Below are 26,687 nucleotides of genomic sequence, written 5' to 3' on the forward strand. Positions count from 1 at the left end.
CTATATGTGAGATAGATTGTAACAGGATGCGATCGCACATTCATATTCACACACACGCACACACACATACACGCACACACAGGCCCTTTTGGTTTTATGTTTGTTTTCCCGGAGGCTGATTATTTTAATTGTTAGATTGAGAAACTCATTTAGAAGATTTGGACCACAGCTTGAGCGTCAAGTTAAATCCACCCACCATGACATTATAATGAAAATTCATCTTTACCTCTTGCTTTTTCCCACAAAAAAGCCAAACTCCGCCCCGACCGTATTCCATTGTGGATGTGTCACTTTGTGAAATACGACAACTTCAATATGAGGAAATAGTTTGCCAATCAGGACACGTATACGGATCCCAACATGAAAAGTGATGTCTTTCAGTACAGAGCAGTTTGTTTAGAGGTCATCAAGGTCCTGTGAGGTCTTGTTCATTTAGACTCTCCCTTATAGTGTAATGCTATAAGTCTGACTGGGCTAAAGTGATCAGTAATGTGTCATTACACATTACCTTCTGCTGAGGCACGTAGAGAGCAGGTACTGTCAGACACCTGGGCCTGGCTGTGCTCCCATGACAACATGGCACACCTTAAAAAAATGAATTATCTAATTATACCAAAGGCGTACTTTTCTTGAGAAATGGTGGTCTTTACTCAGTCACTCCAAGTACTTTTAATCTGATGTATACAGGGAAATAGACCAACAGAGAGTGCAGCACCAGTTCATTTGATGAGGTTTAAAGTGAACTACTGAGAAGCCAATGCTTTTGCAAGAGGTGAGAATGTCCAGCAGCGCCAAGATCGAAAAGCATAGGTGGCAGGTTCCTTAATCCGACATGGCATAGACCAATCGCACAACGGCATGTGACGGCATCTGCCTCCTCATCCATATGCAAATCCCATTTAAATGAGTATCTTTTACGACTTTGTGTTTTACCACTGAAGACTAGAGGCATGTTGGTAGTAGTATTAGTCGTAGTTACTATGTGATCAAGAGGGAAAATACACTGCTATGAATCATATTGTAGCGTGTCTGAAGTTCCAAAATGTATATGGTTCTGTTACTGTTAGTGTTGCTTGGGCCAGGGTTGGGGTGCCGCCCCTTCCGGGGGTTTTGGGCGCAAATGTTGGGGGTCGGGTGTGTTGGAAGACCTGTGTTTGGTTGGTGAGAAGCAGAATAAACCCAATTCATCATAAACCTGGCTCCTTATTGGCACGGAACGTTACAATATTTATGTTGGTGGAAAGCGGTGAAGCATTGAATCGGGCCGCTCATGACTGCTACATGTCAATCGCTCACATGCCATTTATATGACTTGAACATGTGTCACACTCGGGCTGGGGCAGGATGCAGTGAGGACTCAGGCGCAGAGTTTTTCAACACAAAGTGCTCTTTATTCTTAAACTAAACCAAAACGTGCTCCAACAACGAGGGACATTTGACAATGACGCGACAGGGGACAACAGGCACACAGGGCTTAAATACACAAGGGAGGTGCAGGTGATTGGACACAGGTGGAGACAATCACGCAATCACAAGACAAGGCAGGAAGTGAAGTTAACCCAGGACCACAAGAGACATGAAACTTCAAACTAAAACAGGAAGCGAAGCCAAAACGTGACAACATGCCAATCACTCAGACTGACATACATGCAGAGTGGCATGGCAACGTGAAACAAAAGAGAGGAACATATGGGTCGTTGAGTAGTGCTAATTTCTCAATAAAGGTAGAAAAAAAAAAAACATTTTGGGATTTGCATATGGATGAGGAGGCGGGTCCCCGCGCGTCATGCCGTTCTGAGATTGGTTTATGCCTTTACTGAAAAGCAACCTGACACTTTTTGATCTCGGCGTCACTCGGAATGTCATTGCGTCTTCCAGCAAAGGAACCAGCAATAACATCAAACCTTCAAACCAGCAGACATGTGTGTACCTACCACACAAACATAGTTCCATGCTGCTGGCCTTCTATCCGCCCCACCGGCAGAAGCGAATGCGTCACATGTAACGTGACCAAGTCAAAATGAAATTATACAAACTCTATAAAAATGTATTAGGGATGAATTGCATTGAAACCACATTACACAAGTGCATGTTTTGGTAAAGCACAGTACCGCGGACTGATGTGGCATCCAGCGGTTCAGTCCAACAGCAGCTGCGGAGGGGGGTGTGGGCCGGGCCCGTTACTAGGTGGGGTTTATCGCGGCTATAAATGAACTCTCTCTCTTTCTCTCGCTACAACGCCCCAGGAACCTCAGCCAGACACACTTCCTCGACTCAACGACACCCCGGTAAGACGTTTTCCCTTCGCTAAAAGTCTCAAATCTTTTCTCCAAGTTTTAGTTCGAGAGTTTGCGGAAGTTTGGTGCGATGCCTTTAACGTCCATCTCCTTCGACGCATTGATGCGAATACGAGGGTGTGGTTGGGGAAACGGAAGCGATTATGTAAGGATTTACACGAAGTATTATTTTAATACACTACTGAGGCGGAGGTTTTACTCTTAATCAATATTAAACTATACTGCCTTTTAATGCATTTTATCACTGTATACCATTGTAATGTGTCCTAGTTTTTCCTTGGCGTGGCAACGCACTTAAAGTTTCCACATGCTTGCGGTTATAGAAACGCATCATAGACCCACGGTAATTATGTGAGGCGTGATCTCTCCACGAGAAGAAGTCATTTCTGTTAAAAAGTTTAGTAGATAATAAATGTACTCGAGAAGAAAAAAAACTATAAACTAGTGTTACGTTCTTCTTTGAATACTATCTACAATATAATGACTGATCACATCTTCTCTCCATACAGGCTCCAGTAATCCCAGAAATCCCACCATGTCTTTCATCCAAGCCTTCCTGCAGCAGACAGTCTATATGGGCATGCCCGATGACTCAGTACGTAATTCTCTGGTTCTGTTCCAGTTGCTCAGGCCAACAGCCTTGTTTTTTTTTCTTCTTTTTTCTAAATCTTCCTGTGGTGGTGGAAATGTTTGGTCAGGCAGCTCAGCACAGGCAAGAAAGAGCGAGAGGTGTGGAGTGACACAAAGAGAAAAGGAGTGGGTGGGGTAAAGGGAAGCGAAAAGGAGTGGAGCAGAAAGATAAGCAGCGATCTGCTTTAAAAGGGGAAAGGTGGACCGGACTCAAAGAGTTTATGCGACTTAGAAAGATGAGCATTCTTGTTGGAGAGTGAGTCATGGTACCAGGAATCTGCGCCCCTCCCTTATACACTCAGCAATCTTAACAGGGCTCTACTTCTGTTTTCCATGGCTTCTTTAAAGTGAACTATGGGGAAGTTTCATATTGTCGTCTTACAGAATCTCGTCTGTGCTTATGAGGAGGATAGATGCAGCAGTGTGTGAGGGGAGAAAAACATGTTTTTTTTTTTAAAGAGCACATTTGCAACCATGGAATTTGTGTGGGAATATTGCCTCATGCACAAAGCCGGTTAGTCTCAAGTATGTATTTACCTAACGCACAATAATCTGTTGTGACTCGCAGCTCCTGCAGAAGGAGGGAACTGTCACTGCAACACCCAATTTCAACGCTAATGGAGATGCAGGCGTCTTGGAACAGGCCATCAAGGCAAAAGGTGAACTTGGTGTGCACACAGGGAAACTTTGGAGCATGAGTCAAGATGTCTCCGATTTGTTGTGTTAGAAGTCTGGCATGTTTGCGTCTGACATGTTGGCCTCCAATGTAAGAACTTTAACATCCTCTGCTGGCCATCATGCACCATTACAGCTCAGTCTAATCGCTGTTGTAGAAAGTGTATCAATCAGTGCCACTTTAACTGTGTGTGTGTCTTTCTGTCATACGGATGCAGGATAATATAAATGATAATTCTACTTGACAACGTATTCTCTGCAGGTGTGGATGAGAACACCATCATTGAAGTCCTGGTGAAAAGGAGCAACGAGCAGAGACAGCAGATCAAAGAGGCTTACCAGAAAGCCAGCGGCAAGGTAATCAAATAAAGACTTTCACAGCAAGACTGCCGATGTCCCGACGTCCACACACATGCTCTCAAATGCTGTATTTGCGCATCGGTTGTTCTTTAGCCTCTGGAATCGGCTCTGAAGAATGCTCTGAAGGGAGATCTGGAGGAAGTGGTGTTGGCACTCCTGAAAACACCGCCCCATTACGATGCCCAATTGCTGAAACTGGCAATGAAGGTACAGACATACACACACTCACAGATGAAAACAACCGCTCAAAAGGAAGACCTATATAAGTTTTATAAATATTCATAAACCAAGTGTATTTGAGGTGGATGGCATGGCCTTTCCATCATGTTTTTTTTTTTTTTTTGGAGCATTTAATAGGATCCACTCACTTTCACATTCTTCATGTATTGTTACCTTAACAGGAGGTACAAGGTGTGTTGTTTTGAATGGGGGTAGTAAAGAATGAGGGGTCTCTATCATTCCTTCCTTGCATCCTGTTCTCAGGGTCTGGGCACAGATGAGGAGGTCCTTATTGAGATTTTGGCTTCCAGAAACAACCGAGAGATCATGGATATAAAAAAAGCCTACAAAGAAGGTGCGTCTCAACAAACTTTAGCAACGTTCTCCATTAAGCTAGTTTAAAAAATAAAAGTGATAGCTCATTGATAGTTAAATGTTTTTGAATGTGGCTTAAACCTTTTAAAAAGCACTTTATGCAACATGACATTTTTAACATTATTTCATATCAATGTTAATATCTGCACTTCTTCATTAAGATTACAAGAAGGACCTGGAGGCTGACATCAAGAGTGACACCAGTGGAGATTTCCGGGCTGCTCTCCTTGAACTCTGCAAGGTACGTGTGTAACGTCGTGTGTGTCATGCTGTACTTGTACGGGATCTTGCTACAGAAACCTATTCATTGGCACCACCAGGATGCGTTAAGTTCAGAGGCAATATAACACACCCTACTGTAGCTGTTGACCCTTTATTGTACCGATAATAAACAAACTCACTCCCTTGATAAACACTTGCATGCCATCACAACACAAGTTAACATTGGGCCTTTAATAAAAACATTTTGGACATCTTGCAATTCTAAATGTACAGTACAAACGCAATATGCTGAACATTGCTTAAATTTAAATTACATTTTGATAAAATTGTAGGAAATGGGGATACTGTCTGCTCTTGTTTCTTCTGTCATTTTAAATGACTCCTCGGTCATAGTGGGCTTCACCTTTTGTGTACAGACTAAATTAGTTTTTTGAAAATAAAACCGCTTCTTTGCCGTTTTGGTTGTATTCGGCACTGTGACGTGTCTGTGCTTGTCTTCATCACAGGCCAACAGGACTGAAGGAGTTTGTGAGCAGATGGTTGATAGCGATGCCAGGGCTCTGTACGAGGCCGGGGAGGGCAGGAAGGGCAACAATTGCCCCGTCTTCATTGACATCCTCACCAGCAGGAGTGCCCCTCATCTCCGTAAAGGTTAGCTGGCTATACATCATGTTCAGTAAAATCATTTTGTTTATGCTTGTGTCCGTCAGAGCTAACACTCATCGACTACTTCTCCTTCAGTGTTCGAAAAGTACTCAAAGTACAGCAAAGTGGACATGACCAAAGCTATTGATCTTGAGATGAAGGGAGATATTGAGAGTTGTCTCACAGCAGTAGGTAAGGCAACAACCATTGATGCTAACCATCATTAGTCCTGTGATTTAAGCCTAGATTTCATTCAAACTTGACCCTTTTTTTTTTTTTTTTTTAAATAACCACAGTAAAGTGTGCTGGAAGCCGACCTGCATTCTTTGCTGAGAAGCTTTACTTGGCCATGAAGGTACAGCATAAGTAGGATGTTCGTTACAAGCATTTCAAAATAAGTGCGCGCAGTCTTCCATGCCATCCATCAAAAGGCCTTCCCTGACTGTTTTGTGCCCATCAGGGTAAAGGTACCCGCAAAAACATCCTGACTCGCATCATGGTGAGCCGCTCTGAAATTGACATGAAACGGATCAAGGAGGAGTACAAGAAGACTTATGGCACAACTCTCTACAGGGCTATTCTGGTGAGCAATTGACAATAAACCCATCTTGCATTCATAGACTTAAGATGTATGATATTCATGTGGTTTACAAAACCACAGGCAGTGTGACACGGTGTACAGTGGGGAAAAAAATAATAAATTATTTTCTTTCAGGATGACACTGCAGGCGACTATGAGAAAATTCTGCTTGCTCTCTGTGGGAGCGAAAACTAATCGCCAATCAATGGGATCAAGGCTCATGCAGCTGAAGAGCCGGCCGCCAGCACAGTTGTGGAAAACCACCTATAATCTTCTGACACATATTGTGCCCTATATGCTCTTGTGGAGAACTGACCAGACGGGTTTCAACAGCAATGCTCAAATGTTAACACTGAATTGCCACTCCTTCAGCAGATATGCTCACGTTATTTCTTCACACTACTAAACTCATCTGTGAAGATTTGTCCGCATGCTGGACCTGTGCTTCTCAACACACTTGAGCTTTTTGCTTTTTGCTCTTTACATTCTTGTATCCGGTGTTTGACGACTATAGCTAAAGTCAGTGATCCCAGTGCAGATAACAAATGTATGCAGGTCACTATGTGCCAATCCTATTCCGCAGCAGTTGGCCTACTCTTGAGAGAGCTCGGACAACTTGCAAATAAAAGCTTTTGTATGAAAACTGAGTGGTTTTGATACCTTGCATATACGGCACCAACTATAAAATATATACATATACAGTATAAACACAGAGCGGTGAAAACAATAAAGAGACTTTTTTTTTCTTCTCAAATCACAATCTCTACGTCTGGCTTCCACTCCAGTGTCTGTTAAATTCCAATCCATTTTCATTCTTTTATGAAAAGTATATAAACTGGTGCTTTGGTCATCCCTATCCTTTTACACTAGGTGCTGCAAAAGTAATTGGAATAAAAGACTCAAACATTTTGAGTGAATATAAGCAGTGTTTCTATTCTGTTTCACTGGCAGAGGAATTCAGTGATTGTAGGGTTGCTTCCATTCTTAAAATTTCAGACTGGTTTAAAAGAATAAGGTTAAGCCGTACTGTCACGTCCAGTGACCTCCAAAACCACTGGCAAATAGCACCTGGGGTAAAGTGCAAAGTGAGGACATTCAAATCGGGTTCCTCAATTCGGAGGAATGTTATTATTTTTTTATTCAGCCATGTTTTTTTTCAAATTTTGACCAGTTCTCTTTTTTTGCAAATAAATGAGAATATTAGAAATTTGTAAGAAACTTTGTCAGTATTTTAAAGAATAAAACTTTTTCATTTTGGTCCAACACATACTAATAGTGAAACTGTTTTAAAGTAGTTTCTATATTTTGTGCGTGTGTGTACAAAAAAAGAGACATAACGTTACAATACAGCTAACCCTGAAGTCTCCGTAAGCAAACAATGCGCCAATGACCAATGCATCACACACCGGGTGATAGATACATCTATTGCATACCGTAGTGTCTTTTAGGGACTTCGGGTTGGATGATAAAAATTGTCCTGCCGTGTAATAGCGAACACCAAATTGTGCCAAATGGTAAATGCTTTTACGTTACTGGTCTGCCATCTGGAGAAGGGGGATCGATGTCACAGAACCTGGCAACCGCATAGCTCATTCAGACCACAACTAATACACACAAGAGGAGCACCTTCACCAGTTAGCGAACGCTAAGCTAACCAACTTACCTCAGTAGGAGTTTATATTATGTCATAAACAGAACTGTTTTCCTGATTGCAACACAACCCCTTGTGATATTGTCACGCTGTAAAATAGTTTTAAAAGCTATTCGTTTAAGAGGGTTTCGCATGGCTGCAAGCTAGCTAGCTAACGGTAGCTCATCTGACAGTTGGTCAACAAACTTCTCTGTCACGTTAGTAACGTTAACTGTAAGCAAAATGTCAGCGACACAAAGTCACGTTTATGTTCTGATATAATTTAAATTATTCAAACGCATGTGTTCTGACGCAATATTGAACATTTTAATGTCTATAGCTCATTTGACTTTGATGAGCTAACCGTAGCTGGGTTAACGTTACCGATAACTGAGATGGGCAGCCTCCGATAGACCGTAAAACAGCAGCGAGGACGCATCCTTTTAAGGCTGCTGGCGGGAGCTGTGGCGGTCTTCAGTTACCCAGTGAGTGCTTTAACAAGGCTGTGGCTTCAGCATCAATAACAATGAACCTCACATTGTTTTTTTTTTTTTCTCATTTCAGTTCGATCTTCCCTTTCCTTCGACAATGACCTGACCCATGGATCACAGTCTCTGCTGGATTAGAGGGTCTCTCGTGGATGTTAGATCATGAATGACAAACTTGTCTTCCTGGGCCTGCTGTACTTTGTCCAGGGCATCCCCTACGGTCTCCAGTCGTCCCTGCTCCCTATCTACCTGCGTGGAGCTGGCCATTCCCTAACGCGCATTGGCTTCACCAAGATCCTCTACTTTCCATGGGTCCTCAAGGTGCTCTGGGCCCCTTTCGTGGACCGGTTTGGCACGAAGCGCCGCTGGCTGGTGGGGACGGTGTCTGGGCTGGCTCTAACGTGCCTCTCTAGTGCTGCCCTAGCTCCAGAAGCACATATCTGGGGAGTAGCAGGAACCCTGTTGGCCATGAACTGCTTGGCTTCTGTCCAGGATATTGCTGTGGACGGCGTCGCGGTGGCGTTGTTGAAAGGTCGCGGGGAGCTGGGCCTGGGCAACACAGCCCAAGTCGTGGGCTATAAAGCTGGATCTGTGTTTGCCGGAGGTGGGCTGCTGGCTGTGATTGACGTGGCTGGATGGAGCTGGATGTTTATGCTGTTGACGTTCGTGTATGCGGGCGTAGCACTGTTTGTGTTGGGGGCCCCTGTACTGGACGATGAGACTTTGAGGGGCCAACAGGCAGATGGCGGCCGGAGAGGTGGGCAGGGAGCAGACGGCATGAGGCCGTGGAGAGTGTGGAGGAAGATGCTGGCAGTGCCGGGCACCCCTTGGACAGTCCTGTATGTGCTGACATACAAACTAGGTGAGTCCGATCAATGCGCACATTCTTGTTGAAATGACGACCAGATTCATCCATTCAGAGGCCAAAATCTTTTAATTTCTTACCTATATATCTTTGCAGTCTAAGCCTAATATGAACATGGATTTTATGTCTAAACCTTCCCAGATTATACTATCGTATGTTTTAAGGCCTGCTTCTTGACAATAATTTTCTTTGTCAATTGTTGGATCTATAAAATGTCAACAAAATGTAAACAAAATTTTTCTAGTCCTCAAAACTCAAACAACGAATTCAATGTACAAGGATGTGAAACAGAGAAAGCACCATATCATCACATTGGAGAGGCTGGAACCAGAGAATTAAATAGTTTCAGATTCATTTTGATCAACTGATTGATCAATTAATATTTGTAGTTCTAATTATTTGGCTGGACTGGACAATCATTATACATCACTAAAGGACAAATTGCACAAGAGATTATAATAAATAGGAGCTTTTCCAGGTAAATAAGAAACCATTTCATAAGCTTCTCAAAAATATTCTGAGCCCTTTGAAGCACTAAAAGGTTCCTGAACTGGTCCCATTCTGTCCCACTGTGAACGTTTCTTAAGTTGAGTTCTTCATGTAGTACCCTGAACGCACCACTAGATGTCTCTGTTGGTGTGTCGTGTCGACGATGCCAAACTAGGGAATGGATTGGAAAAGTTTGGGAACTACTTGACTATTCATTTTGTCTTAGCAAGTCCTGTATGTACATTGGAAACTACAGGTCTTTCTAAGATACGTGATTTTAACGTTTCGGGTATAACGAATAAACACACGACCCTCGATCACAAAGATAATGTCAGTTTGAATTCATTGTGCTCTCATGCGGTAAGTTTTGTATGTGAATGAGAGTTCCAAATAAACAAAAAACGGAAAGTAGTTTTGGATAAGTCAAGCTTGTGTGTGTGTGTGTGTGTGTGTGTGTGGTGGAGGGGGGGGGGGGGGATTGATGCGACCAGAGTTTGGTGTTTGGTAGCAGAAGGGGATTATGTAAGGATTACTGTCTTTGTGTCTGTTGCGTTCAGAAACCGAAATGGAAGACAGCGCATCATGCTGGTGCATGTTTTTTTGTGTGTGTATGTGGGTGGTGGGAATATGATTGTCTCCTCATATTTGCATAGCCTTGACTTGTATATGTGCCAAATGTCCATACCTTTTGTTTGTGTGTGTGTGTGTGTGTGTGTTTTTTTGAGAGTTTTAAGAGTGGCTCAGTAATCGGATGAGTCCCAGCAGACGACACTACTAGACAAAATATGAAGGCTGACTGGACCCCTAATCTGTCTGGGGAGCAACCCCCCCCCCCCCTGTACTCTCTCTGTCACACAAACACTCACCATCGGCTGATGCTCACGATTACAAAAGAATTACTGTAGTGGTTAGTGTTTTCTCAGTAGATTCATTAACACTGTTATCGCTCATTACGTATTCCTGTTGTAGCAGTCTGAACATTTCCTGTCTCTGCGAAGGGAAACAATATTGTATAATATTTTAGATTAGGCCTGGATGTGCCAGCATAATTGCCTATTTGAGACAGTATTGTTTTTGTTCAAGGGGTGTGTGGGTATGTTTGTGTTATGTTCTTGTCTGAAGCCCCTCCCCTCTCCCCCTTGCTTAGCAAACACTGATGCGCACACAAGCAAAGACCCCCCCCCCCTCTCCCTCATCTGTCCCTCATGAACTCTGATTTTGCGCTGGGTCCAACCCTGGCCAACCATCGGGAGCCTCGTGTCTGAACGGTGACCTCTGAGCTATCCGAGGCCGTAGGCGCGGTGGGAGAGCCGTCTAGGTGGACTTAGAGGGACGGACGGATGGAGGGCTTAGGGAGGGAAAGAGAGAAAGCGGAAAAGGTCAAGAAATAGGTAAACGAGGCTTAGAAGTTGCAGATAAGCCCAAATGTTGTATTCAAACACTTTGATATCCCGTTGTTGTAATGTGTAAGGAAACCGACTGCTCTGTTCTGTGCTGACATGTGAATCTGCTACAATGGCCGTCGTTGCTCTCTTTTTAAGCGTAAAGTGTTCATTTCTATAATTTGACAATTTGAGGAACATTGTTCAGCTGTTTCATCAACTTCAATGGAAATTCATTGCGTTTCTTGTCTTCAGTTGTTCTCATATTATTATTTGCAAAGATTGAATCATGTGTCAATGATACAACCTTGCACATTCTGTTGCACAATCTGAGATACTTTTTTTTAAGGTAGAGGGTCAGTAGCCATGGATGCGTGACAAGTGACATGAATGATGGTGAGAAAGCCCCCCCCCCCCCCCCCCGATGGTGGCTCCCCCTGGGAACTGACCAGGTGGACGGAGAAATCGGATGGATGGGTGAACACGGAAAAAGAAAAGCTTTGTCCCAATACTCCTCATTGAACACTTTCCTCCATAAAGACCACTGCAATGATTGATTAATGCTAAAATACATCCATTCAATAAGTGTCATTGATAAAATTGGTTTAAAAAAAACATTAGAAACGACTCGCGCACAGCTCAACACCATCAGGCATTACATCCGTCACAATGAAATCGACACCATTCAAATTCAGTTTGAACAGAAACCTTCATGCAGAGAGGGTTCATGTGCTGTTGTATTCAACTGTATTCATTTTAGCAAGACCGACCTAATAAACTGGAAGGGCAGTGCTGGAAGGCTCGTGTGTTCATGGGAATATTGGAATGGAACCCACTTTAAAAAAGGCCATTAACAAGGGTCTCTATTTTCTTCTTGCATTATTTAATGATGTACAGTTGCCCTCTGCTGTGCTTGTTTTCTTCTTTTTTTAGCTTTACTCAACAAGCTTTGTAAATTCATTTCTCTCTCTGCCTTTGAATTTCTGAAGGACAAGTCAAAAGAGGGACGGTCCAAAAAATAAACCTCTTGAGATTGCATATCACATGCATGCTCAATTCGGAGGGGAAGAGTTGAGGTCAAACGGGTAAAATGAAGACTTTGAAAGCACTGTTTGTAGGGTTGCTGTGAGGGTATAAATACATTTTTATGTCTAATTAAAAACAAATGTGTGAAAGCAAAAGTTGCCCTGGCCGTCTGAAATACTCTCACTCATACTCACTCATACTCACTCATACACTCAATCCAAACATTATAGTGTAACAGTCCTGTCAGAAGAGAAGTTAAAGAGACATTGAAATTAAGGCGGGTGAGTTTCATGGAGGTCATGGAGTTCTGAGATATAAAGGGAGGTGGAGGAGTGCGAATGAGAGAACAGAGATACTTGGGGGGGGGGGATTTCCAAAGGGAGAAATAAGGACTGCAGGGAGGGAGGCTGAAGGAAGGAATGAATAAATGAACAACCACCACATGGTGCTCTGAGAAAGACAGAGTAAACACACTTATCCATGCAGAAAAGTATAAAAATCATATATTTCTGGATGCTAAAAAGTATTCTTTGTCACATAACTCATATAGTGAGCTAAATGCAGAGCTAATTTTATATCTTTATGATGAAAAGCACCATCCCATGCTTTCATAATGTTGGGGGATTTTGTTTTGTGAACTTCCATTAAATTAACAATGAAAGTAGCACAGTATCACATATACGTTTTCATATATAAAACGTGGATGCAAACATTTGTTTGAGTGAAGTTGAAGTGCCTTTTTAAAAGATTTAATGGAATTGTAGCATAGGCAAGTTCATAAAGCAATTCTTGAAATATTGTTTAAGTTCAATGGATATTTAACTTTAGTTCCCAGAATAATTTTGGTAAGAAATTCGCAGAAAACAAAATCAACCCAGTGACCCAGCAGGTCTGGGTAATGGTGCTTCTCTTGCTTATGCATAGTTAAAGAGTGTATCATGACCCCCAGACGGCCACAGAGAACTCCTTGACATCCACATTGATCTAGTGTCTATGTGTGTGTCGGGAGGGGGGGGGGGGGGGGGGTCAATCAGCTAATATGCATAAGATATTGTAATGGTGTGCATTAACAGGACTTTGTTCACTGGCTTTGTTCCCAGGGAGCTGAAAGCTGTGTGTGTGCATGTGTATGCATACAGTTATTTGTGTGTGTGTGCGCGCGCGTTGGTCCAACATGTAGTATGCATGTATGAACCTATCACTGTGCACTCTGCAGCGTGTGATGATATTGTTCTGCATGGGGACTTGGTGTCCTCGTTGATCTCTCCTGCTCTGCCGACTCTTTTGTCTAAACTGCGGTGGGGACATCGGGATTCGACCCCCCAGTCTTTGTCGACCTCTCGCCCTCATCCTACACATGTCTCCCCCAAATCGTATTCCGTTCCCATCATTCACACATACTCTCTGAATACAAGCAAGAATTTGTTCAAACTGTTGGGATAACTTTGCATGTCCTACACTAACTAAGACCAAGGTGACTACTTTGTGTCAAGCTTTTGGTAGAGTTTAAGATTTCTCTTGAAGTTGTTTTCGGATTTACCCCTTAAAGCATCTGAAATAGATTATGATTCTACATTCTCTCCACGTCTTTATTTCGCAGTGCCCGGACCCCTCTACACCCGCTTACATGTCTAGTAGGTGACTGAAGTCACAAAGCACCTTTTTAAAAACAGTAGGTTAAAAAAAAATAAGCCAGCCTCGTTATGTTTTTTCTTCATGTGCTGTCTGCCTCTGATGTCAACAGTGTTCTCTCTGAGTGTGCCATCCCTCCTCTCTAACCTCCTAACAATGCCTCTGTTCATCCCCCGCCCTTCTCCTCCCATCTTTTGCCGTCTCCATCCCATGCTGCTCTCCTTTTTCTTCAGTTGTTCACATCTTTTTTTTTTTTGTAGGTTTTTAAGACAAATGCATTACGATTGTCATTTCCTTTTCTTTATCAAATTTCTACTTCCCTTTTTACACCTACTGAGAGTTTCACTCCATGCCATTTTCTCCATTTACTTTTTCACTTCCTCACGTTCTTTCTCTTATTCCCCCAGTCCTCCCTTTTTCTACCCACTCTGTTCCCTCTCTCTCTCTTTCTCTCTCCCTCCCTGTCTCCCCCTTCGCTGTTGTTCCACCCCTTTCTCTTTCCCCTTCATTCTGCTTGTTTAATCTGTGCGGATGTCTAATGAAATCCCTGCTGAAATGGACAATTGTTGCTTTGAGAATATTTATAGAAAGGAATAATCAGCCTGCTTGTGTTTGTCTGCACGCCCTCCCCCAACCCCCTCTTTAAAGAAATAATTAGTTGAAGGCAGGACTGTGAAGCTTTGAGCTACACAACAGGCAGACAGGAACGGGAGCATAGAACCATGGGTAAACAACCCGGGCATCATGGGTACCGCTGCTGCCAGTGTTTACTTTATTATGACTAACATGGTTACGGCTAAGTTGATGCTGCTCATAACAGTTCAGCACAGATGAGGAGATGTGTATCAAAATGGGAATAGTGCACAGTGAGGGTGTGACTATCAGTGCATCTCCCACTTGGTGTGAGGAGTGACTAATGTAATTGTATTGTGCAAATATCTACTGTAAGTCTTATTATCTTAAATGATTGTCATGTGACTTATTCGTAAAATGATATTCGAATAACCCAATTCTACGCGTGCTGCTCACTACGCCTCTCTCTGGATCCTCGTTGCTCTATTTGGCTTCCACAGACAAGTAGATGCGTTTTGAGAAAAGCATACCTATCGTACTGGCTCCCATCTTCATTACTACTTGAACACAGTCGTCCCCCGTCTTTATTAAATTGCCAACAGTGAAACCTGAGGGACAGAAGCGAGAGACGAGTGTTTCCTGTGCCATGTTTCAGCCGGCTCGTCACACCAGTGGTGACACTCTCGCTCGGCTGCCGCACTCCCCATCAGCTTCTCGGCTTTCTCATTTCAGTCTGTTTCATCTGCCTTTTTTTTTGTATTTTATTCCTCCTCTATTTTTGTTTGTCTCCTGGCTGACTGACTGAGTGAGTCGTTGCGTTGCGTCGTCTTTGACAGCAGTCTGGGAGCCGAGCTGTCACTCACACAGCTCCTTGGTCCCACTGTCTGTCTGAAGTCAGTCTCCATTAATATAATAATGGCGCATAGTCTGCGCCACTGAATATTTTACTGTAATGTTCAGCAGAACATTACCCCCGCACTCAACGCCACACAGAGAAAGTCTTATTGTCTGACTGAAAGTTTTTATTTTGACTGAAAGGTCTTTGTGAGGTCTATTTCATCTGTGGAAGTTTTGGTGTTTTTTTGTTGTGTTTTCCGTTTTGTGCTTTAGGAAAAGTGCGAGGCCCCGTTTGATAAAGTGACTGAGGGTATTCTTTTTCTTGTCAGGCATCTATTATTGACACTTTCCAGGAATAGGCCTGGGTGCGCTGTGTGTCGGTGTGCTGTGTTTGATTCGGCAGTTGTCGTCTCAGGAAAACCGTGTCGTTCGGTCCTACAGGCTAAACAGATTGGTACAACATCTTCATCCTATTCGGCTGTCATTGGAATAAGCGTGTGTATTCAGGAAGTGTCTCACATATCTACTGTAGGTAAATCATATTAATGCTTAGTCAGAGACATACCGTACATAACACATGTTGTATCAATTGTATGTTCTAACATTATATCCAACCAAATAACTCTCTCTCCTTGTTTTCTCCACTTCTTCCTGTGTCTCTCATCTTCTCGTTCTTCCCTCTTTGTCTGGCCGTCTCTCCTGTCACTATGAATACAGGTGAGCAGGGTGCAGTGACCATGTTTCCCCTTTTCCTGTTGGATCATCACATGACCGCCAGGGAGCTCGGCTTCTGGAATGGCGTCATCGCCATGGGTTTCTCCATCTGCGGGTCGTCTTTGGGAGGCGTGCTGCTCGCTCAGTTCAGGTAGCCTTTGTCAAAAACGTTATTAGCAGGTTATCACAGGCTTCACCGTAATTGGTTCGGAATGGCGGTAGTATTTGGGCCCTCTGCTTAATTTGTTTGGTTGACGTAGCATGCTTTTAGTGCATGTGACTCCTGTGACCGCTGAAGCAGATACCTCCGTCTTGAAAGCGTAGCACAAACCCACCTTTCCCTTTCGGATAATAACTTCTAGTCACCGCTGCATTTTGTTTGCACTGGTCCTGCTGTTGATACAGTTAGCTGCCAGAACCTCCTCCTCAGCCAAATCCACACATTCAATTGTGTTGTCCAATATTCACAAGTTTACAATTAATCAGCCAGTTATTTCCTTCATCATTTGGTTTATAAAAATGTAAATAAATACGTTCTTAATGCCTGTCAAATATTCTAAAACCCACATCAATGTCTGCAAATATCTTGTTTTGCCTTAGCAGTCAAAAACCTGAATTCTTCTATGATGTTAACAAACTGGGAGTAATCACAGATGAGAAGCTGGTGCAAGGTATTTGGTTTAACAGTAGCAGTTCATAGAAACAAAACAAGCCAAGACTCAAAGAGGTAAATTACAGTTTATAGGAGAGGGAGATCAGACCTGCTCCTTTGTAAAACAACTTTTTTTTGTTTCTGGCCATGAGAGAAAAGTGAGTATTGATAAGGTCCAGTTTCCCTCCTGCCTCATACTCTGTGCTCTCGTACCGTTGAATGTAACAATATCATCATCATCATCATCATCATCCTAATCCTCCTCTTGCTCTCCCTCTTCAGCCTCTTCCAAGCCTATGCAACTTGCTTCCTTCTCCTTCACATCTTCCTCATCACTCTGGGCCCGTTCCTCCGCTTTTTTATTACTCTTCATAGGCTCTAGTTTGTGTGTGTGTGTGTGTGTGTATATGTCTCTGCCTGTCTGACTGTGTGTGTACAGTAATTTAAGTAAACATAGCCTTGTTTGAGAGCTCAGGGACCCCCTGTGTCTGGTGTGTGGTGTGTGAACAGCATGAGCAGCCAATCCATCACACACACTCATGCGCGCGCACACACACGTAACCACCCCTCAGGGTTTGATCCCAGAGAGGCAACGTGCAAATGTAGTTGAATTTTATTCTCAAATTTGACAGAAAGATACCAAGATGCAGAGTTTCAAATGGCAATTGTGTAATATATTATGGTGATATGTATTACTTTAAATGTGGTTATATCAGCTATAGAGTGTTGAAAAGCTTGTTAATGCGGAATTATTATATTGACGACCATGCATCAAGAGATTTCTATCGCAGGTTGTTTTAGTATTGAACTGAACCTTTTATATCTTTTCCCCTTCAGCACATTGACACTGCCATTTGTGTCTGACCATTGTTGCATAAGGTCTTATGTCTGCTTATACTAGGATCACATCATAGCACAACCCTCCCTATGGCCAGTGTGATGTAATATCAGCTATTAATAACAGCAATGCCTCTGTAGAGGATAGTGGGTTAGTTTCAGCACTTTAGGTTATTGTACTCATAATGGTAGCATATGTGCAATTCCCATATTGCAAGGCATCCTATGCTATATGTTTTGTTGACCTTGGGTTATCTAAATTGTTTCTGTCTTGTCTGTCTTGCACTGTGTTTCTAGCCTGCTCCCAGGGTTTTTGTGCCACTAGCTACACACACACAGCAAGCCATTCAAGAGATGTTGTTTTTATACTTTTTCCCTCCATCTCACTCGTAAAGTGAGTAGTGAAAGTACTTGTAAAGCCAGTAAAATGAAAACAATGTTCATTTTATTTATTTGATGAATCAATGATCTATAATTTGTGCAAAGTAAAATATATATATCAACTCAGCTCTAGATTATTTGATAAGATGGATGTTTTTGGTTGGATGAACCGTCCAGTGTCATATGAACACTTCTCTTTCCTCACCTCTTTCTGTCACACACTGACACACACACACATTCACACAGAGAGAGTGCTGTCCACCAGGCTGCTGTCCCACCTCTAAAAGCTCAGTTGGAAGGTTTATCCTCCCCTCCATCGGAAATGTCTGAGTGGTCAGTGAATGACCCCTTTACAACTGCCACTGGCAACCTGAGAACATGGCTATTCTTATCTGGGCCCGGCCCGTGTGAGGTGGCAGCCAGGCAGTTTCTCTTTCTCTCTCACAAACATACACAGACACACACACACACAGACACACAGCATCTCCAGAGAGTGCGTGATATGAAAGACTGTCATTGAGATGGTAAGCAAAGGAGCTGCTTAGAGAAGAATGTCTTTAGCATGTGAATGATGCAGGATTGGTTTTCAAGCAGAGAGGTAAGGAAAGGATGGATGGTGAGGGGGAAGGATACAGAAGAGGGAGGGAAGGAGAGATAGAGGTAGGGAGTTTTGCACTGACATTAAAAAGTAAAGTGAATATATGGGCAAAATATTTTTCTCCTCAAAATGCCTTATGAATCAGTGTCTTATGGCATTTCGGGAAAATATTTTGTTTGTTATACACATTATTTTACCATTAAAAAAAATTACTGATTTTTTTTGTCTGTAGTCACTGGAGTAAATATTATATATAAAATATTCACCTTATATATTTAATGTCATACAGTCATACATCCTGGGTTGTAGGTCATTGTGCTGGGCACTTGTTTTATTCACTCTGTTTTATTGTGTTCAGATCAAGATCAATCAATTCATCAAGAATGTAGAAATTGTTGTTCATATGATCCATTCATGCGCCGTTCAAGTGCGCTTGGGGATGTGTGGTGGCCCTGGTCCTCATTCTCCCCTTATTTCCTGTCGCATTTGTCAACAATGGGAAAAAAGGAACACATTAAGAGATCAGTGTCAATCAGAAGATCTGAGTTTGGTCGCTGCTTCGCCAAATACAGATCAGGGCTGAGAAGAACATTGAGCGTTAGGTCTCTATCATAGACTGAAATTGTTTCTTTCCGTGATCTTATCCAACTAAACCAGATATCCAGCTCCTCCTTCCTCACAGCCTATTTTACACATAAATAATGACATGCAAAAAGACAAACAAACAGTCCTTTGAGTGGCAGGCATCCTCTGGGTGATTGGCATTGTTAATCCCTGATGTCACACAACATTTGTATGTGTTTGTGTGTGCGTGCATGTGTTAACAGTGATTAATTATCTTCCTCATGCTGGGGATCTCCTTAGGTTATTGATTACGTCACGACCCAAACCCACAGGGGGATGATTTTCTTGCACTAACAGGGAATCAATTAGTCTCTGGGGACTTGTTTACTTAAGCACGTGCACACATGTCACTGTGTGTGTGTGTGTGTGTGTGTGTGTGTGTAATTGTGTGTAACATGAAAAGAAAATGCACAGTGTCTTAAAATGTACCGTACTGGAGCCCCTGGCAGCACACATCACGCTGCTGATCACTAACACTCGCACCTCACAGTTGTCGAACGTCTCTCTGATGCTTCACTGGTCTGTCTGCAGCATTGGGGCTCTGATGCGACGTGTGTTTGTGCTGCGGACCGTCAGCATGGTCTTCCAGAGCTCTCTACTCACGGTGCTGGAACCATCGGCACTCATGAAAGGTGAGAGACGGACCTGCAACGCACTCACGGGCACCAGTTACACCGGATCCCAGTTCCGACACATATTTCCTTTTCCCGTCATTCTATGTGGTCCAGTTTGTCTGTTTATGTTGGTGCTCTGGTGTGATTATATCGCAAGAAAAGAATCTCTATCCACGGGTTTAAACACACATAAGAGAAGTTAGAGTGACCCTGTTTGTCTTTTATTATTTGCATGAATAGTGTATCAGCGTGCCACATGTTCTATATTACATATTGTACATATTTAAACCGTCCAGATCTTTATCCCATAAGCATCCGGTCCTCATCTGCCCCGGCAGTCTGGTGAATAAACACATAAACATTTAGGTGCGTTTAAAACGGCTCAGGTCGCAGATGTACAATATGACTTTATAATAAACTATGACCTTAAAGTTAGCATATGAAAAAGTATCTTTTGTTGAGAATTAAAACTGTTTATTCCACGCAATCAGCATTTCCAAAGGCCGCCGTTTGAATACGCTCTGTAATCAGTCCTAAAAACAACAATGTTATGTAATGTGGTGGATAACAGAAGGCAAAGATTATGGTTCAAGTGCGTTTGATGATGATGATGCGGTACACTGAACACAGCGAGACTACATTCGGAAAAGAAGGAACAATGGTCACAACTATGCATTCACACCAATGATTGAAAGACAAACAAATATAACCGACTAGGTTCTCTAAAATGAGCATTGAGTGGGCCTCTGACAGTCTCAACAAAGACCACATTATGACATCCACTACCCTGCTACCAAATGATTATTTTGCCGCCTAGCCTGGCAGGTAGTGCATTAATATTGAAGTTGGGTCATGTCCGCGAAGCACAGTTTTACCATTAAGACTTTACAGTTTTAAGATATTTACCTCCTCAGTGAAAGTTCTCAATCCCACAATAGTGACTCCTCTCCTTCTCTGGTCCGGTGACTTTGGATGAGGTTGGATGTCAAAAGGTTTTCCTTAAACTTTGTTTACCATTTCCTCAGGGGCAGCGAGATCCATAAAGGGTTGCAAGAAGGGATTTATAAACAAAAGGAAGAACACATTTTCACCTACACCTTCAGGTTCTAAACACACTTTTACACACTTACTCTCTTGGAAGCCATTCACAGTGTAATTTAAAAAAACAAAGGCTCTTTACATAGAAGCTGCTCACTTTCTCACTTCTACACACCTGAATGTTGGATTGACTTTTTAAAAAGAAATTTTTCCGACGCAGCGACCAAAACGTTGGGAACCAGCGACCTGCCGCTGGAGCCAGATGTCCAGTACTACCGCAGTGGCCGATGCAGTGGGCAGCGATAGACCACTGATTTTTTTCTCTCTCCAGAGAGCCATTCCGTTATTAATATCTGAATAACACATTGGATTCTGTTACACTGCCAGTGCAAAGCTTGTGGGGATTCATATCTGCGCCCTTATCTCTGTCTGAGTTGTCTCTTCCCCCTATCAAGGCTCTCAGACAAAAAGTTGGGGACTCTCCCCCCTTTTCTTTAAACCCAGAACAAAGATTTCAGGAAAAAAAAAAAAAAAAAAGAGAAACGGAAAAACATTCAGTTTCAGATTTTTCAATATTACATGATAACCCTCCGCTTCCCACTCTACCGGTCTGATCAGTCGGTGCATCTGTGTGACTCCAACAGTCTTGTGTCGCTGACTGAAGAGTCTTATTCGGGGGAAAACTCTGGCGGCTTGAGTGAATAATTCAGTGTTAGCGGGAGCAGAGACAGATAGGCTCTGTGGTTCCTCTGTGTTTCCCCACTAACACCGCTCTGCCACTTCCCCTCAGAGGATACGCTACATGTGTTTTGGGGACGATGGAGGGGGGGTGAGAGAACGGAGAGGAGACACTTTAGCAGCTTACTGTTTCTTGCTGCTTTGTCTCTCTGCTTTGATTGTGAACATGGAGTGGTGAGAAGTCTAGCAGAGCAGCAGTAGGAAATTGATAGTTTTCTGCCTATTTCAGAAAAACTATAGATGCAATAAGAAGTTCTGCAGTCTGTTTTTGCTTGATTTTATGTGTTCGGTTCCTCAGGTATGGCCGTCCTGAGTATGAGCGTTCAACACTTTTTGGGAGGGCTCATCACCACGCTCACCTTCACTACCATGATGCATTGCACTCAGAGGGCGGAGGAAAGCATTCAGGTAAAGCAAACTTTATTCATACCTACCAACGGCCCCGTTCCAGACTGATGATAGGTCATTCATTTTTCTCCTTTTGTAATGGATCAAAGCAGGGCTCTCTACTTTTCACAAAACCTTGGAGTGACATGTTGTTGGCGATGGGGAGGCTCGCGCGGACGCTACTGGGAAGGGGGGGACGATATGGACAGCCCAAGTGGGATCGGGGTCAGGGTGAAAGGTCGTCCTAACGGGGCGTCTGCAGGTGCTGAGGAACCTACGCTGCTGGGACCAAAGTCCATTTTCTTTTTTTTTTTGAGTGAGAAATTAGATGTGTGGCGAGACTAGACCGAAATGAGTGACTGTCACGCTTGAGAGCCCTGTCAAAGTAAACTCCTGTGGCTTCATCAGACAACGCAAACTTTCTTTTCTTCTCACCCGCCATCTTGGTTTAGTTGTGCCATTACGTAATTTTAGGTGATTTCCTTTGATCGTCAGAGGCGGCCGTAGAGGGAAATCCTCAGAATACAGCACCAGACCTACTGTCGCCTGTCACTTCTCATCAGCTGTTTCCACCTGGATCCAGTTTCTATTATCTGCTTCTTTCTGCCCCCCCCCCGCCCCTTCTCCCTCCCCTGTTGTCAGAATTGTCCATCCTATCAGCTCACTCTATTTTTGTCACTCTGGGGTCCTTTAACGCTCTTCCACTTATTCCTCTCCTCTGCCCGTTTTTACCTCTTTAACATAACTGCTTTTGTCCCCGTTGTAACTGGGCCATCGGTGCCTGGAGGTGATCGCTACTCGCACAGCCCCTCACTCGTCATTCACTATCTTTGAAGGTGACAAATTTTTTATTTTAATTGCTGTCACTCTTAAAGTGGAGAAGAAAGGGGACACAAACCACAGGCTGGCACAGATATTAGGATCTGGTTTCCGATCAAATAAATGACCAATCTTAACATGTGGTGATCAGAACCACCGATAATTCCAGAAGTTCTCGTGACACATCTACTGTTTGATTGCGAATCACTGTGTGCGTGTGTGTGTGTGTGTGTGGAGAGCATTACCTGGCTGCCCTTGTTGTGTGTATAGCTGAGTGTTGTTAAAGGTAGTGCTCTCCAATGACAGAAAGCTGATAGTGAGAGTGCTTGTTAACGATCCCCAGGAGATCGAAACCCAATCTGTTAAACAAGTTCGTCAGAAAAAAGGCCCTCCACTTAGCGGTGGTCACAGAGACAGGGTCTCAGAGTTCTCTACCTCGTTGTGCAGACCACAGTAGTCTCAACTCCCCACCAGCTTTTTTTCACTTTTGTTCACTTCTATTTTTTGACTTGTTCCAAAATGACTAATGAAATGGTGCACAGTGTAACAAACGTTGTAATAGAAGCTCATGGTATAGCTTGTAGATGCTCACAATGCTCACACTGTTAACCTGGGCAAATTTAAACCAGTAAAATGTCCATTTCTGTATATTTATTCTGCTATAATGCAGAAGAGTCATTTATCATTTAAAATGTACTCAATCTATACCTACAATTTTCTTTTGATGGCGAATAGACATTTGTTATGATAAAGAAAAGAGTCCTAGACCTGAAGACTAAAGGAATCCCGTCGATGGTCTGGGTGAGTCCTTCTGTTTTCTTCAGCTGCCTGCCTTCCCTAAATGCCGTGCTGTTGGGCAGAAGGAGGAGGTTTAGGTAAGATTAGGTAATCTGTCTCTCTCACTCCCTCCTGCCTTAAGGCTGGGATCAGATACTCTTCTTGGTTTGGCCGCTATCCATCGTCTCAGGCTCTGATCTCACGCTTTCTCTTTTTTAAGATCCTTCCAGTCTTCTGTATCTTCCCCTCTACACTTCCTTCAGTTGTTTCCTTTAGCTCTTTTCTTCTCCTCCCTGTCTGTTGTTGTGATTTTGTATTACAGGTTTAAAAACATCAACAGATAAGTTGAAGTTGAAGTGCCTCCTCCTTACCTTCTCATGAACTACTTGTTTTTACTTACAATGTGCCTTTTTCCCCCAAACTCTCTCCTTCCTCCTTCCCCTTTGTGCTTTTCTCGGCTCACTTCCCTCTCCTTCACCTCCTCCTCTTACTCCTTTCTCATCATTCCTGCCCTCTTTTCCCCTGGTCCTACCTGCACACTCAACTCCATCCATTAGGCGACCCACTACAGTTTCCTGGCGACTCTGGAGGTGCTGGGGAAGCTGACATTCAGCGCTCTGGCTGGAGGCGTGGTGGATTGGTTTGGCTTCCAAGTTGCCTACCTCTTCTTCCTCACCCTCTCCGCCGGGACAGCCCTGCACGTGTGGACGGCTACCTTCACCGGGGCTCTCAGGGAGCACCAGCTCAAAGAACAGCCCAAGTGAGATCGGGGTCAGGGTGAAAGGTTGTCATAACGAGGCGTCTGCAGGTGCTGAAAATGTATTGAAATACCTTTTGTTTGACCACTAGTGTTCAGACACCTCAAAAGTTCCTCTGATTGATATCATTCTTATGACTTCAACAAACCCTTTTAGTCAGGTAGATATGAATAAGTTGACTTTGCTGTTTTGCCATTTATGAGGAGAAATCAGCCATGCAGTTAAATACTCTTATTACAGAGTGTGCCATTTTTCTTTTTTTTTTCTCTTTGCACAATTGTCATTTTACTGGCAAAACTGGCCTTAAGTTTTCTTTTTATTGCATTTGAAATGTCTGGAAAAGTCTTAATATTTACAGTAATGTAAGGTGATCTCATAAGTATAATGAGTTGGCTGGGTAGAATGGGATCGGTGCATCCAATCAGTTTGAGGAATTTCCCAGTGACATCAAACTGTACTTGTGAGTTGACAAATTGCATAAGCAAATATTAAAAATGAAAAGCTGTTTTTATCATCTGAGCCATTTTAGTGTTTCAATAAGCCAGCAATAAGAGCTGCAGCCAAAAGCAATATTGCTACTTTAAGATGCTCGTTCTATTATATTGTATGGTGTATAAATATGTCCAGCAATCTCCTTGTATGGTTTATATTTCTAAATGATTGAATCTCTACTACCTCGTATCACCACTGTATGGTACGACACACAGGGAGCACATGCAAACAGTAGCTGCACCAAGTAGAGCATACACGCATTGTGTCATTACACAATGTTACCAAAGCTACAACCGTTAGAGAACGTAGGATTGCAGGTAGTCACACTGTTTCATTGTTTAAATTGGTTTACAAATGAATAAAAATGCAATACAGCTGTTGAATCAAGAGCATTTATTCTTTTTAGTTAACCATACTTTTTCAGTATGCTTGGAATCTATTGGTCAACTCTGACCGCCTAACCTCAGCCTTTCACATTGCAGGTTCTCATCTTGTCGGTTTTTCATAAATCATTTTGACTTATCAATGAACTGATAATAACTGGGTTCTTGCAACAGCATGTCATAGCCTGTGACCGGATTTGAACACATTTTCTGTCCCCAAGGGGACAGTCTTTGAGGACATTCCCACCTTTTGAAAATCCACTGCTCCGAACACAACACTGGCTCTCTAACGTGCACTGGCCCAGGGCTACGGGAGTGAATGGGTCCCATGTCGCAGGGTGCACAACCCATCCAGCTCTAATGACGCAACAAATACACGGCCTAACAACACACCTCAACGTTACCATTTCTCACCTATTACTATAGGCGGAGACTGTTCCTGTAGCAGGATAGGCAATGCATACACACAGGGAGAGTTGGAGGACAGAGGATTATATTTTTTCCTCAGAAAAGCACAAGCATCAAGAGCGATGGTAGTCTTTTAAAATGTCACATGCATCAAAAAGCCCACTACTCATTGTGTTATCGCAACTTATTCCGCTGTATTCTAATGCTCTATACAAGAAAGGAGGGCTCTGCTCCCCACAGAAATGCTATTGAACGCAAACAAACAATAACTAACTGTAAAGTCACCTCAATGCAATAGGGGTTCATACAATGTTTTGGCGTTAAAAAAACACTGGAAAATTCTGTTGGAAAAAAAACACATCTCTGAAGAATCAATCTACTGATTGCACTTCATTTGCTAAATCTCCACTAAAGCCTGTGTGCAGACTAGAGAGAAAAGAAAGGTAGACAAGTGGTCTGAATCCTGCAGCGCTGATGAGAGTCAGACCTCCCACTGTGGTTGCCAGATTGGCAGATACCCCCCGTGAAGAGAGTGCGTGTCTCTGGGCCACCCTCCATGCCACGGCTACCATTGCAGTGATAGATTGTTGGATTTCATCTGCGTGTTGCTTCACATGTGGACAGTGAACTTTGTGGAATAATAACAGTTGTTATGGGAAATGCGTAAGACGGGATGCCAAATGGGAGAGAAGCTGGCCGAGTTTTCCAGACGTGCTGTAAGCGCAAAGTGTAGCCTTCCTTGCACCTAAAAGCGTTGTGTTATCACAGTATGGGAATCAGAATATGGGTTACTCAGTAAATACATTATTTTGATATGGCGGGGCACACGACAATTGTGTTTATTCCTGAGCTGTTATAATCAGAGTCGGGTTCCCTATAAGGAAGGGTGAAGCTGGCCCGTTCCTTTATGCTGACAGATACTCAGTTTCAGCCATTGACAATCAGGCGGGGGCAAAAGTCTGGCCACATCGCCAACTTTATACCCGTATCACACGGCAGAAGGATGGGCCTCCTCATTCACGGCGTGCCAAGCCTTATCCGCTCATCGCCGCTTCACAAGATGCAACACAATGTCACCCAAACAATAGTATACACAGAACAAATAAGGGAGATTTTATGAGTCGAAAGAGAGAGAGAGTTCAGCGACATTTGCGTCTCCTCTCCCCCGGGGAGCGACTGACGCAGGAGAGGAGAGCCCAACTTCTCTTAATCTCAGCAAACAAAGGTGTTGTATCGCTTTTTTTTTTTCTTCTTTTGTCTCCTTGCACCCAAAGGGGAAAAGAGGTGTTGGCTTTTTTGCGCTACTTTTTGTCCTGTGGCGTGCAGAATAGCCTTCTGGGAAACTTGAGTGGGCAGGTGGAAGAGCAATCAGCAGCATCAAGTGTCACAGTGTTTCCTCTGCCGGTGTTTACTTTTTGTTTATTTGCAGAATGAGCGACATGGACACCTCTGTCTCCTCTCATTCTTCCCGCTGCTTTGTCCTGAGACTTTGTTTTCCCCCCCTGGCTCGCTCGACTAACTTTATAATATGCTCACATAGAG

General features: G+C 43.2%; 2 protein-coding genes across 3 annotated transcripts; both read left to right on the top strand.

Annotated features, from left to right (window-relative positions):
- Nucleotides 1-2,152: 2,152 nt before the first annotated feature.
- anxa1a (annexin A1a) lies at nt 2,153-6,650 on the top strand. The gene is made up of 12 exons (XM_037483473.2): nt 2,153-2,288; nt 2,807-2,892; nt 3,496-3,586; nt 3,865-3,959; nt 4,056-4,169; nt 4,446-4,536; nt 4,718-4,797; nt 5,285-5,429; nt 5,520-5,615; nt 5,720-5,778; nt 5,884-6,006; nt 6,139-6,650. The coding sequence occupies exons 1-12, from the start codon at nt 2,210-2,212 to the stop codon at nt 6,196-6,198; spliced, it is 1,119 nt and encodes a 372-aa protein (XP_037339370.2). The 5' UTR covers nt 2,153-2,209; the 3' UTR covers nt 6,199-6,650.
- Nucleotides 6,651-7,438: 788 nt separating this feature from the next.
- On the top strand, nt 7,439-24,737 carry mfsd3 (major facilitator superfamily domain containing 3). Of its 2 annotated transcripts, none has more exons than XM_037483368.2 (6): nt 7,439-7,670; nt 8,198-8,983; nt 15,643-15,790; nt 19,263-19,363; nt 21,420-21,529; nt 23,662-24,737. In XM_037483368.2, exons 2-6 carry the CDS (start codon nt 8,284-8,286, stop codon nt 23,866-23,868), a joined length of 1,266 nt encoding a protein of 421 aa, XP_037339265.1. In that variant the 5' UTR covers nt 7,439-7,670; nt 8,198-8,283; the 3' UTR covers nt 23,869-24,737. The 2 variants fall into 2 exon arrangements, with proteins under 2 accessions (XP_037339265.1, XP_062418396.1); XM_062562412.1 differs by lacking the exon at nt 7,439-7,670 and adding an exon at nt 7,695-8,118.
- The last annotated feature ends 1,950 nt before the right edge of the window (nt 24,738-26,687 follow it).

The sequence above is a fragment of the Pungitius pungitius genome, chromosome 5, assembly GCF_949316345.1.
Source record: "Pungitius pungitius chromosome 5, fPunPun2.1, whole genome shotgun sequence".
NCBI classification, from domain to species: domain Eukaryota; kingdom Metazoa; phylum Chordata; class Actinopteri; order Perciformes; family Gasterosteidae; genus Pungitius; species Pungitius pungitius.